This window comes from Ursus americanus, chromosome 5 (assembly GCF_024610735.1).
Source record: "Ursus americanus isolate L20-20 chromosome 5, mUrsAme1.1.p, whole genome shotgun sequence".
Taxonomy (NCBI): domain Eukaryota; kingdom Metazoa; phylum Chordata; class Mammalia; order Carnivora; family Ursidae; genus Ursus; species Ursus americanus.
This window is the reverse complement of record NC_142131.1, coordinates 28,797,675-28,812,504: the sequence shown is the minus strand read 5'-3', so window position 1 is coordinate 28,812,504 and position 14,830 is coordinate 28,797,675. Positions and strand designations below refer to the sequence as shown.

The following is a 14,830-nucleotide window of genomic DNA, read 5'->3' as shown; positions in this document are numbered from 1 at the left end:
AAAAACACAATTTTTCTCTTTGAAAAGCGAATTTAATTATACTTGTTACCTAATTGCAATGTCTAAACAGTATGGATTGGGGGGAGGCTTTGAAAATGGCTTCAACTAGAATGCAATAAGCAAAAAGAGAGTAACTTATTAAAGTAAGCAAAAAGATATTTTAATTTAAAAGTCAAGAGGTTTAAAAAAAAAAAAGGTCATGAGGTAATAGAAAATAAAGGAAAGACTGTTGACCTAGGGATCAGATTACTCTGTTTATATTCCTGGCTCCACATTTTATAAGCAATATCATCTTAGGGGGGTTGTTAAAATCTATACGCCTCAGTTTTGTCATCTATAAAATGGGTATAATAATTGCTACTGTCCAATCTCCAATAAAATACTATGTAAGTAGAGCAAAATAACAAATTGCTAAATTTAAAGTATCACGATGTTATTTTTCACATATTATCTTAGTACCGGAGAAAGAAATTCCTTGATTTTAATGAATTTGGTATGGATAGGCGGGTTTTTTTTTTTTACTTTAAATAACTTTTAAATCAATATATTATTTTAATGAAACTGTTCTCTCACTTGTAGAATCTTTCACTTCAAGATAAATAAATGGCCCTTTATATATCATAAAATGGTGTTTATACAGCATTTATATAAGTGACTCCTGCCTGTATGTAAAAGGGGATGAGGTGCTAGAATGAACACCTTTACACTCTACTAATTTCGTGAAAAAAATACATTCAAGACCTGATGGTAAAATAGGATTGTAACAAGAAAGCACTGACTACGACAGAATACTGTTCCACTTTGTCCTTCTATCCTATAGTATTCTTAGCAGGTCTTTACTACATGGTATGCTTTCTACAAACATGAGAAGTGAAAAATGAAAGCAGACAGGAATGCAGAATACTTCTAAGTTTCTTCCAGCTTTATAATTCAGCTTGCCAACTTTTTAAAAAAGATATTTACTTATTTATTTGAGAGACAGAGCACACGCTAGGGGGAAGGGGCAGAGGGAGAGGAGAAGCAGACGACCCATTGAGCAGAGCCCATGCGATGCAGGGCTCGATCCCAGGACCCTGAGATCATGACCTGAGCTGAAGGTAGATGCTTAACCGACGAGCCACCCAGGCACCCCCTTTAATTTAAATAAAAAATTTTAATTCTCAAAATTAAAATTACCATGTGTAGTCCTAAAAAGTTGGATGCAAAAGCCTCCAAGATTACAAGTGCCTGGGCTCCTCGCTGAAAAGTTGCTCGGTGAAACAGAATTCTAACAAGCCATACAGGAAGTCTGAGATGGGTTAACTCAAAAAGTAAGCATGGACATGGTCTAAAAAAATGATGATAATCCATCTAAACCTTAATTTTATAAAATATATTTGTACCAAAAGTTTAACATCTTGGACAATCTCTAACTTCTAATACTGCAATAAAGGATGACCCTTCCAAATCTTTCCTGCTGGTATGGAACAGAAGACATATGTATACAAAACAATAAAGGCCTGTTATCTTATTTTAGAATCAACTAATATCACTTTAAATTAATAAATAAAGTGAAATGTGTTATCCGAAGTAAAATTTACAACCACTAGAACAACTGAAATTTAACAGTTGCCACTAAATACCTCTAAGGGGTCAACCAAGAGGTTATAAGGAAGATTTCTATTTTATTTCACTGTGTGCCTGAATTCCTTCTATAATTAAAAAAAAATAGTTATAGTTACAGTTACACCCTTACAAATCTTCTATTTTACTAAGATTTTCTTCTTTTCTTTTCTTCCTTTAAGCCAAGGAATCTTTCTCAAAGGAAATCATATTTATAGCTGTATATGAAAGGCAGACAAAGATGAAGGCTGCTCTATCTGGAACACAGGCAAGAACCCAGAGAGCTGCAGAGTCTAGAGCACCACTGCCCCCTATGGTTGTTCCTGTGGCAGTGTTACAGCATCCTGAGGCCTGAGGTGCACATTTGAACACTAATGAATTAGTCTATCAACCACATAATCTAGAATAATGCTAAGGTCAGAGTGCAAATAAGTGGCAAAGGTAAGAAATTACGTAGCCCAGTTTCAGCGTACCCAGGATAAGGACCGGATTTCATCTCACGTTTGTAATAATTAATGTCCAAAGAATCCACACGTGAAAACACATGGAATACATGCATATAGACCCAACTTTTTAAATTACCTGTCAAAAGAGTAACTATATATGGTAGTACAACATTTACCTTCCTTGATTTGCAAATAGCTCTCAACATGAATTTTATCCAAAGTAAGATAAAAATAAAATTCAAGGAACAGAAACACAAATAAATAGACAAACTATAAACACAGATTTTAAAGTCTCTTACATATTTTTAGGAGATATGGCAAGGAAAGATGTATTTTAACTCCAATTTCTACACAATAACAAAGCAAAGGATTATTTGTATAGAGATACTGAAAATGATTTGATGGTGATAGGAAAGTAAAATTTTAAATCTTATTAAATAGTGACAGTGGTTAGATAAGGCAAAATTACTTTATAACCTTCTAACAGGAAAAAAATGTATCTGAACAGCACTCTGGAAAAGAACTGGCCAAAATCAAACAACTATTACTAGTAGCAAAAATCTCTTGTCAAAGTTATCATTTACATCAAAGGGCCAAGACATTTGCAACATAGGCATGTTGTTGCATAATCCAGCAAAAGTGCCTTCAAGAGTTTACTTTGTTCAGTGACAAATAAACTTTATAAAAAAAAAAAGCAATCATCAATTTAAGTGTCATATAGCATGAGATTTTTATATTTTAATAATTCAAAACAGATTTCAATTTTAAACAACCATAACACTTTCTTAATACTAAAATTAAGATGGAGTAGGTATTACAAATAGCCTATGGATAAAGATATACCTTTTAAAAATTAAAAATACTTTTTAATACTAACAATACTAAATTACTGTAAAAAGCATCGATGAATATTTCAAACATTTAAACCGCTTAAACATCTGAAAGCTTAACATGTCATCTAAAATACATATTATGAACATTCATCCATTTTATATATTTTCCTCTCTCTTTATTTCTAATTAACAAAAGTGAAATGAACTGAGCACTCAAATGTACTGAGCCAACAAAAGTGTAGGTATGCATAAGTTTGTATACAAACTGTTATAATTGGGGTCTTTCTGGTCTTTTACTTTATACGCAGTTGATTTTAAAAGTCTATAATACTACTTTTTCCTTTTTAATTGAAATATAAGTTGACACACGTTACATTAGTTTCAGGTATACAACATGGTGATCTGACAACTCTATACATTATGCTGTGCTCACCACAAGTGTACTACCATCACCATGCAGTACTTTTACAGTATCACTGAATATATTCCCTAAGCAGTTCCTTTCATCTCCATGATTTATTCGTTCCATAACTGGAAGCCTATTATCTCCCACTCCACTTCACACATTTTGCCTATCTTCCCACCCCCCACCTACTTTTTAAAAAGACAAAAAAGAAGTATCACAAGATTAGAATGAATGTGCTATTCTTGTAATATTTAATTTTTTTTTAAATGAGTTTAAAACTTACACTTAAATATTAAATATATACACAAAAAGATCTATATTTCAAACTATGTAATAAAATTTCCTCAACTATCAATTAAGTAAAAAGAAGGTATTAAGTATGCCTCTAATGTTAATATGCACTAAGAAAACAACTTCATTTTCACGTTTATTTAATTATAAATTTTACAAAAATTCTATCAGCTTAAGTGAAAAATAGGAAAACAAACATTTTAAAATACAGAACTAGGAGAAGGTAGTTTAAAAGTTCAGCAATATTTACCTACAAAAGCAAGAAATTCTCTTAGGTATAAATTCACATGTGCTAGAATCACATTACCCACTTGCACAAGTGAGTCATTCAAACAGTTGAGACTTAAAGAAAGCAACTAATTTCAAAAAAAATCTATGATTTGGCAATATCACTGCAAACACTGTGCCAGGCAGACTCTGCTCCTAAGAAGGGCCTCTTGCCAAGTAACAAACTAAAAGTTTATAAACTATGTCATTAAGCATATATCAATCAGTGCCAAAATAATGAAAAATCATCCTTGATTTTTGTTTCTTGCTTTCCAAAAGAACATGAAAAAAAGGAGTCCTCCACAAATATGCAGATCTCTGTATTTTACAACTATACACATTTTTAAAAGCTCATCCATTTTCTTAGTATACTTTATAAATGGAAATCCGTTCAACACTTACCTCCTTCCAAGGACTGACAAATTGTGTACGAGCATATCGAGTTAGCATGTGGATTATGACAACCTGTCCCCACTCTTCTACATCAACTAGTAAATTACAGAGCTTGCGGTAATTCTTGTGAATCAGATCTATTCTATCCGGGCATACTTCTTCAAAAGCCATCACAACACTGCCAGCTACCAGCTAGAAAAGGAAGAAATAGTAACTCATTAAAAAACATTTTCCCTCCATCAAAGATTCTACTCAAGCATTACAGAGATACATTCAATGTTACGACAATATTTAAAGTATTCAGTTATTTGATTTAAAAAATGATTGTTCATGTATAAATAATAAATTTTAAGTGTCACTCCCTTAAAGAATCATTGCTCTAACATGTCTGAAAAGCTAGTACCTTCCTGAAATATTACAATTAGAAGTGTTAGTGTTAGAAATTCCCACAATTTTTTGTCAAGTTAAATTTTAATAAATTGTTCATAGATTCAACATATTTGTCATACACATTTTTCATTTTTAAAGCTAACCTAAGTTCCAATCAAAAGATTCATTATTTAGTATATAACAACATTCAGAAAAACAATCAAGACAATAACAAAGACCATATCAGGTCATTTTAAAATGAGAAAGACAATGAATTTATTTTAAAGTGTGTGAGGAACTCTTAAGTGTTTCTGGTACAAAATACTTTCAACTCTTCAACATTTTAATCCACCTGTTAATTTTTACCAATATTTCATTTACAAAGAAAACACACGTAAAATTTTAGTGCGTTATTATAACCTATGTAACAATGTATACAAGATGAAATAATGTATTACCAACACAAGTCAGCTCTCTCCAAGACCAATTAATGAACCATAAATGCTGTTTTTGTAATTGTCATACTTGGGCAAAGCGGTGAAATTAAGATATCTTTGGTATAAAGATACAAGCTAAGCAGAATACATAATACACAAATACTTCTATATATGTACCACTGATATATATGCAGTTAGCCAACAATATAATACTGTTGAAAAAATAAATTAATATCATATTCTTTCTAAACACTAGGGATCTTCATTTTAGTGTCTAAAATTTCCCCAATGACTTAAAATAAGCAATTAAATAGAAATGTAACTTATTGAAATGGTACTTTCTGAAAAATATTAGATACAATAATATTTGTATTTTTAGTGTTTGTCCCTCTACTTGGCTGACATTTAGTTTATTAATATGCAACCAACAATACAATTGAAAGAAAACAGCTCAGAATATAGACTTGCTATTATGCTAAACAAGTTTCTAGTCCTGTGGGGATTTTATGAATTACCAATCAGTATAAACGTGAAGCCGCATTTATTGACTCCAGCCCTGCCCATGTACTGGTGCCTGCTGGTCCCAGCATGAATGCACTTCAATCGAAAAAGCAAAGAATTGATTATTTGTGTGAACTAAATAAAAAATGTATTATACGTATAATTTCCTATTTGCTATTGATATGGAAAGGAAGTGAAGTTTATGTCTTCATCTCCACACTTTGATATCTTCTGCACAAATCACTCTCTGAAAATTATATTCTGTGATAATCATATTTCTAAACAGATTTAGTATAATTTAAAAATCTCTTCAAACAACTAAAGTTTATGACATCAAACTATAGAATAACTTAGTATTTGTGAAATCTGTCTATCCATAGATATATTTTATATATAGGCCATTCTTACAGTAACAGAAGATATACATATGTATTGATAAAGGATACTTAAAGTACAAAACTAAATAATACCACTTGGAATAAAACAGTCCATGAAACTGAAATAGCAGTTCAACAAAGTTTCAATTTAAGAAATACTATGTAAAATCAAGTATTTTGCCTAAGCCTAGATTTTTTCCAAGTGTTTAATAGAGACACCAATTAAAAGAAAAATCAGCTACCAAATGTTATTAAATTTATTAAACTGAGTGCTATAGGTACAACATAATTCTAAAGTACTAACCGATAACATGAAAAAAAGAAAATACTTAAGTACAAATAAAGTTTAAGGAAACACAAAAATAATCAGAATATAAAATAAAGTACCCTTACAAAATAAAACTGACCATTTTAGGTATTTCATTGTATGGATTTAACGAACTGACCCAAGGTTAAATAACGCCAGAACTGATAATTTTGGTCTATTAAACGTTCGATATTCTATAAAACTTCCAGAATTAAAATAAAATGATCTACTCAGATTTCAAAACCAAAAATATTGGTTTCCCAAAAACAGACAGTTAATTTCCATCTCACTGTGTCAATAGTAGCTTTTTATATAAGGGGAAAAATAAATCACTCCAACAAAACTAGCAATGAGCTCATCAAATTCAAATGCAGTTTTCCATTTATGTATTTTTTATATTAAAGCTATAAACATGGTTCATTTATCTTCCCTTGGTTGCCACGTTTTTCTGTGCTGTTGCTATGAACTTCAGCCATTAGCTGTGCTCCAAGGTAAACTACATGAACCATCAACAAAAGTGACACCCCATCTATGGAGTTCATATTTTCTCCAGATTATCTATGCTAGTTGACAAGCTGGTAATGAAAAAAATCACACTAAGCAAATGGTTCCTCTAATAACAATAAATTTTCTATAAAATTATGAAGGGTACAAAACGTTTCCTTGCATCTATTTTGTCATGAATTCTAATTAACGTTGCAAAAACCTGAGAGTGCTGGGTCATCACAAGAAGTGCATCAAGGTTTGATTGATAATATGGTATAAGTTGGCCAATGCTACCAAGATTTTCTTCTTTTAAATTAATGGCCATCCAACCTGCCCTAATCATACAGCCCAAATGATATTCCCCTTCTTATTTCAATTTTCTTGAGGCATGGAAAACGGGAAAGATCAGTCATTTATCTTCTAATAGCTGGATAATAGATCTATCACAATAAAACATCTGCACAAAATCAGAGATATGGGGTTTTTTTCACAACAGTGAAGCTTTTACCAACATTAAGTCAATAACTTATAAAACGGTGTCTTACCCCCATAGTTTAGTTATAACTACCAATATATTCATTAAACATCGTTTTGTAGCTAAATTAAGGAGAAACTTTGTCATAAAAAATATATAAACAACTGAGTTTTTCAGTAAGCATTGACCTAATCTGTTTTCGTAAGAAACTCTGTTTTCTATTAGAAAGCTAAAGCTATCCAAAGGATTTCTTTAAAATTAACCTGAAAGAAATAGGAAATAAATACCACCTTGTTTTTGAGGTGTTCTAAATAAGACTGTCCACTGCTATGCTTACAGTGCTCAACAAATATGGATTTCTACCTCTTAAAGACAAACCAGAGAAAGCATTATAAATTTTAAAAATAAATTTGTAACTGAACATCAGAAAAGGTGTGTTTAGAATATGCTAAATAGGGAATATAAGAGGTTACCGGTAAATCCAGGAATATACAATGAAGAAATTATATAAAGAAAAGTTGTAACAGCTGATTGGGGATAATGGAACATTAATAAAATACTCCCTTTTAATTTTACTGACTATAGTTGTGGGGTGCCTTTCAAAATTTATAGATAACCTTTAAACAACAGTTACCTAAGTAGCCCTAAAATGCTCTTCCAGTTATCTTACCATAACAATATCTCTCAACCCTACAGGACGTATTTTTAGAAAAGGACTATTTTTATGACAAATATTGATCTTACTCTAGTAAAATGGACAAAGCATTCTATTCTAATATGTTTATATTTCCAACTTTCCTTAAAATGAGAATTATAGAATTCACTGTCTTTGAGATCTTAACTGTCAGAAAGTCTTCTCTTTAGGCTAAAAGAAGCAACAGAACATGTATCTCAAAGTCAAAATGTTAAGTGAAGAAAAATTTTAAATACATTAACATCTTTCAAATTTGTATTTATCAGCAGCAATAGCAATGTTAAAATCATGACAGTGATCCCAAAAAGCTCCTGCTGATAACAAATAAATTCCTTTTCAAAATGTGGAAGTAAATGAGATGTGCACAGTTAACTGGGAAATTTTTAAACAAAAATGATTCGGGATTCTTACTGTTTCATTTTTATTTTATTTATTTATTTGAGAGAGACAGAGACAGAGCGAGCATGAGCAGGTGGGAGGGGCAGAGGGAGACGGAGAAGCAGACTCCTCACTGAGCAGGGAGCTGACGTGGAGTTCGATCCCAGCACCCTGAGATCATGACCTGAGCCGAAAGTAGATGCTTAACCTACTGAGCCACGCAGGTGCCCTGATTCTTACTGTTTTAAATGTCAATACTGACATTATTAATTTTGGGGAGGAAGGAAATACACCTGTCTTCCTTCAATAAAGAACTACAAGAGACAAAGTAATAATAAAAACAAGATCCGTAAATATATGCATAAATGTCAGAATAAACCTTTCTACAAGATTATAATCATACAAAGGAAAAAAATTATCACAAAATGTTCTTATAATTAATTTAAATAATGGGTAGGCAAGTTACAATACCTGGGTAAATCTGAATCTCCCAAACCAAACCCAGAAAAATCAAAGATGAAAACCTATGTCCTAAGCATAACTAAAAAACAGAGAAACTCCAAACTTCAAACTACATGTAAGTAGAGAGTTATCTCTCAAGCTTATATCATAAAACTTCACAAAGACCTATGGCAGTCCGGAAAAAACTGCCCATAACAAAGCCATTAGGAGTTGGTGGAAAGCAAAAGAGGGCACTAAAATCAATAGGAGAAAGAAAAAGAGTGCTCTAAAGTGTAATACTGCATAAGATTCCTGGGGGGTCCAGCAGACTACAAAGAAGAAATTTCAAGAGGGTAGGAGGTGGAGGAAGTATTCAATGAGACTACCTTGGAAAAGAAAATTTTCAAGAAGATAACAGTTAAAAAATGAGGTAGAGGAAAAGGAGTCCCTTAGAAACTATAAGGTGACAGAAAAAAGAATAAGAGGAGGAAATTTAGGATCCTGAAGGAACAACAATAAATAAATAAATATAAATAACTTTAGGACACACACCACTTCCTATGGATGCTCTCCCTCAAAAAAGCCAACTAACAGAAAAGCATACTTTGCTATTCTGACAGAAAGGGTGTTCTTATACAAAGAATTCTGCACGCTACCTCAAACTCAAACCACTAGCCCTGTCCAAATAAGTGTAAAGATGTAAGTAATCTACACGTATTGAAAACAGAAAGTGAAAATCAAAACAATTCAACCGAAGAAAAGTACCCACAAAAAAATGATGAAGCAAAAGAAAACTATCCAACACAACACTCCAAATTGAAGTAAGCACCCTCAAAGAAGCATCTGAGAATCAGAAAAATGAGTATGAATCAGAAATTCATAAAAGACAACAGAAATAAACAAAAGACATCAGAAAGAAATGAAACAGAACCTGATGAAACCAGGAAAGAAACCGAGAGGGGAATAAAATAATCACACATGATGATTAAGTTGCAAGATGTCCTTGCAAGAAAACAGCTGAATGAACATTTAGTAAGGGGAAATTAAAGAAAAGCAGAAAAAGAACCAAGTGAACAGAAATGAGGTAAAGAAAGAAGTAAAAAGTTTAGAGAGACAGTGGTTGAAATGTAAGACAGGCAAAGAAGATCCAACCTACATAAAATTGAAGTCCCTAAAGAAATAAAAGTAACTGAACAGAATTAATGTTTAAAACCATAATCTTAAAAAAAAAAAACAAAACACTTTGCCAGAAATAATGTAAGTTCTGAATCTACATTTTTAAAACGTTCACTGAATACCAAGAAAAAACTGACCCACATCAAGTAACCCTGAGACACCATTTAAAACTATCACATTTCAAAGACAGAAAATCATCAGGGTCAGTATCTTACTTAATGCAGACACATTACATGCACTTCCTTTAGATTAAAACAAGACAAGTATGCTCACCATCTCCACCACTACTAGTACACAAGTATGTAATTACACAAGAGAAATTAGTTAGTCATAAGAATTGGAAAAGAAGAAGTAAAATCACTCTATTGGCAGGTGATATATTTTCTAGAATAAACAATGGAGAATGAATGATATAACTAAATCAGACAAAAGAACTTGGTAAGGAAGCAAGATATAAAATTACCATACAGAAAATCAAGAGCTTCTTGATATACCAATATAACAAGTTCAACAATATAAGGATGAAGCAATTTCAATTTACAGTAACATCAAAGAAGTCAGACTACATATTAATATAACTCTAAACCAATATTTAATTCAATTAGCAATCCCCCTCTCACCACTCCCCACAAAGGTACATGCTAGCAATTTTGAAACACTTGCTCTTCATCTTGAGACTGAATAAGTAAGTAAATGTATTGAGGATAATGAGAGCCACATTTTTTAATGTTGGAGAAAGAAGCTGAAAAGGTAGGAGGCTAGAAGGAACCCTGTACTATTGTACTGGAATTAGAGGCATCAGTGTAAACTACTGCCACTTAACACAGATAGAAAGACAGAGATACATGTCTTTTGAGTAAAAAAAAAACATATAAACATGTAACACTTCAGGAAAAAGGAGTCCCTCATAAGTGACAGATCATCAAAGCTCCCCTAAAATCTACCTGCGAACACTGAATATGACATATACCATTTGGGAAGCGAAGTGTTAAAAATGATAATAAACAGCTAATTTACTATCACCAAAAAAAAAAAAAAACAGTAATTACTAATTACTATGACTAAAAAAATGGTAGTAAACATCGAATTACTATAACCTAATTACTATCACCAAATTAATTCCACAATCATTTGACAAATATTATATACCTACTATGAACAAGTACTCAATGTTTTCTACTGTACTTTGGAAATAAATGGTCAGAAATTAATAACCAACTGTTGCAAATTTACAAAGAAATTATCCTTTACATTCTTTTTTCAGTCATTTATTTCTTATTTGGAATATGTATTAACCCCCTTTTATGGTGTCAGGTGCTATGATCAGGGTTATATATACAACAGCCCTTCACAACAAATAAAACTTTATAGATTAAAAATTACAAGGTATACAAATTTGGAAACTGCAACTTATGAAGGCTTCATATATAGCTACCAAGGGGTAGAAGTTCAGACAGAAACCCAATTCTGTCTTATTACAAAGATTGTAATTTTCACCTGTGACTAATCTTTTTAGGAAGAGCACACATTATAAATGGAGATTTCGTTCCTGAGCCATGCAACAAATTTCTTTTAGTCTATAATGTAACAGAAATCGTGGTAAACTACATTAAAATAAAGTATCTGTTTCTTATAGATCTTACTATATTCTCCACAGTCCTTGGCAAATGTCTTGCACGTCAAAAAAACTAAATGTTTTTGTATTATTACTAAAATCAAGTTAATTATAATACCAATAATACTGATGCCACATCTGGGTCCTAGAAGCAGATAACAAGTATACCATACAGAAGACAAAAAGAAATCAAATTTCTTTTCTGCCTTAATTTATTGGGCAAATCCTTATTTACTTACCTCCTACATTATATCAAGCACTATAGAGGAAATACAATGACGATTTCTGCTACATTATAGACTAAATTTGCTGAATGGCTTAGGAATGAAATCCCCAACAATAATTTCATGTATAATATAATATTTTCAAAGTACATAGTGGGGAAAAAAGTACTTAGTGAAAAACTCATTAAAGGAAGTAAACTGTTCAAAAGAACGTATTCGCTTAATGTAAATAGAAAGCAGTAAAGGAGGAAAGAGGGACAAAAAAGACGTGAGACAGAAAAGTAAAGAGCAGCTATAAATCCAACTATTCAATAACATTAAATGTAAATGGATTAAACAATCTAATCAAAAGCCACATATTGTCACAGTGGATTAGAAAACAATATCCAACTATATGCTGTCTACAGGAGATACACATTGGATTCAAAACTACCAACAGGCTGAGAGTAAAAGCAAAGAGATATATCATGTAAAGAGCAACCATAAGAAGGCAAAATAGCTGTACTTCTATCAGACAAAATAGGCAGATCCCGTGGGTCATCACTATTCCTAGATCTCATTATCACAATACAAAAAGAATGGGAGTGGGGAAGGGAGGGGGAGGAGATTAAGTACATTCACAAAAGATGACTCATATTAGCCAGTAAGATCACTCTTACCAGCAATAAAACAGTCCTACAAATAAAAAAATGTTTTAGAATATTTTTTTAAAAAACACATTTATAATACTCCTCTAATTTTTTAATATTGCTTTAATACTTACTGATACTTTATTTTAAAACAACTACTTGTTCCCACGTGATTCAGCCTTTAAAAATTCTAATAAATCATTGCTTGAAATAAAAACTTTTGCATGCAAAGCAGTCAAAAATTTAGCCACAGATTAAAGAAAGGATTTTCCCCCCAATTTGTTCTTCTGATTCCAGATGAAGAAACACGTAACAAGCTAAAATTCTAAATACAACATTTCTCTTTATAAACACATTTTTATTCTTCAAGGATTTTAATGAACTCCATTAATATTTATACCACTTCAAAATCAATAAAAATAATTACACCACATATACAATGGCAAAATGATACTATGTAAATAAAACACAATTTTACTTTGACATAAAAAGGTTATCACTTACTGTGCTTTTATCCTTTAGAAGTTTTTCAATTACTTCAATTAACATTTCCTTCTGCTCTGGATCAAGGCTAAAACATAAAAAGAAAAGAACATACATTAAATGTTTTCCCTTTAACTCAAATTTTAAATGAAGCTAATGATTTCAAGAATATTAAAAAAAAAATTTTAGGGGGGAGGGAGAGCAAGAATTATGTAAAGATGGAAACAAAACAAATCTGAAATAAAATGGGATGTTTTTTCTCCCAAATGTGTCCTATCTTTCTTTTTAAAGTTGCTCATATTAATTACACCCAGACACTAATTCCATTAAGAAAGCATTCAAATATCAACTTCACTTCCAAAAAATAGTTGGAAAATCTTAAAAAAGTAATTATAAGTAGATAAATAATGAATTCTTTTTTTAACTGAGGGAAAAAAGTAACAGAACAACGATTTTTGACTAGGGATACATAATGGTCAAAAACAACTAGCGAATTCCCAAGTAAGAATCTTCTATCATTTCAGTTCAGTAATAGAGACATGCATTACCAAACCTGCCATCTAAAACCCAAAAAATTTGAGCAAAGGCTTACATATATACAGAAGTAAGAAATGCATCCTATTAGAGGCTCTAAGCACTAAAATATTGATAACAATATAATTTCTTCCTAACATGGAATTCAACTGTTGTCCATTTACTGTGAAGCTGAAGAATAATTATACAAAGACAAATAAGACAGTCTAGTAAAGAAAGCCCTAAACATAATCATTCCATATAACAGAAATATGTATAAGGGATAACAGGAATAAAATGAGCACCAATGGAGGATGAAGGACTATGGAGGGTTTCTTACAGGAAGTGACATCTCCGATGAATCTTAACAATTTGGCTTTAACTGAAAAAAGGAGAAAATTCTCTAGGTCAAGACTAAACAAATGGTTACAATTTAAAAACATTTTATGTAGAGTACTAACAGGCAGTACTGAGCTATTAGACGATAAATTCCAGGCAAGGAGAATAAGGGTTGGGGCTGGGGAGGTAAAATGGGGTCCAGTGATGGACTTCTATCTGTCACAGTGAGCTTGGATCCTATTCTGCAAGTATATAAGCAAGAAGAGATAGTGATAAGTGTGATATAACTTTGTCTGACAGTTAACCTAAGAAAATGAATTTTTACTTTTTACACACTTATATAAGTTTATTGCTAACTATTATAATTATCTGAACAAACGTTGTAATTCTTTCAAATTCTAGGTCCAGTCTCCCTTCTTCAAGCAGTCTTTCCTAACTAATCCCACTTCATTACAAATCTTTACATTTTGAAGCCCTACATGATAATCTCTGAGCCATAGCCTATCAAAGTCATGGTTAGTATGCCTTTCTATATACATATATATCATATGCTAATATCTTATTTAATGATAGATTGCCTTTAATTATTTGTCATTGGTTTGATTTTTTTTCCCCTCAAATATGTGGTAATACATCCTCTACCATTTTCACACATCTTACACATATAACCCAACACCAAAACACAAAATGATCTTGACAAAAGCTTGTGGAATCAATGGTAACAGAAAATAATACCAAATTATTATAGATAATAACTCTTTCATTTAGGCAATATGTTTTCCACAAGGATTAAGGCATTGTATGATATTTTAATAAATATCACATAAATACAGTATCATGCTGCATTTCAAAATCAGCATTTTAAAATTCGATAAAATAGATCTATAAAAGAATCAGACAAGGAAGGGAACATCAGGGCCAAAGATGAAATAAAGGAGAACAAAGTGCACTGATAGGTATTTACCCCAAAGATACAAATGTAGTGATCCGAAGGGACACCTGCACCCCAATGTTCATAGCAGCAATGTCCACAACATCCAAACCTTGGAAAGAGCCCAGATGTCCATCGATAGATGAATGGATAAAGAAGATGTGGTGTATATATATATATACACACACACACACACACACACAATGGAATACTACTC

General features: G+C 31.7%; 1 protein-coding gene across 5 annotated transcripts in view; it reads right to left on the bottom strand.

Annotated features, from left to right (window-relative positions):
* Positions 1–14,830, bottom strand: part of AP3B1 (adaptor related protein complex 3 subunit beta 1) — a 248,717-nt gene that overhangs the window by 174,141 nt on the left and 59,746 nt on the right. For all 5 annotated transcript variants that reach the window (XM_045796415.2, XM_045796418.2, XM_045796416.2 and 2 more), the window contains exons 6-7: positions 12,852–12,918; positions 4,248–4,430 (exon numbers count right to left, since the gene is read on the bottom strand). In XM_045796415.2, coding sequence (XP_045652371.1) covers positions 4,248–4,430; positions 12,852–12,918 — 250 coding nt within the window. The remainder of the gene's footprint in view (positions 1–4,247; positions 4,431–12,851; positions 12,919–14,830) is intronic.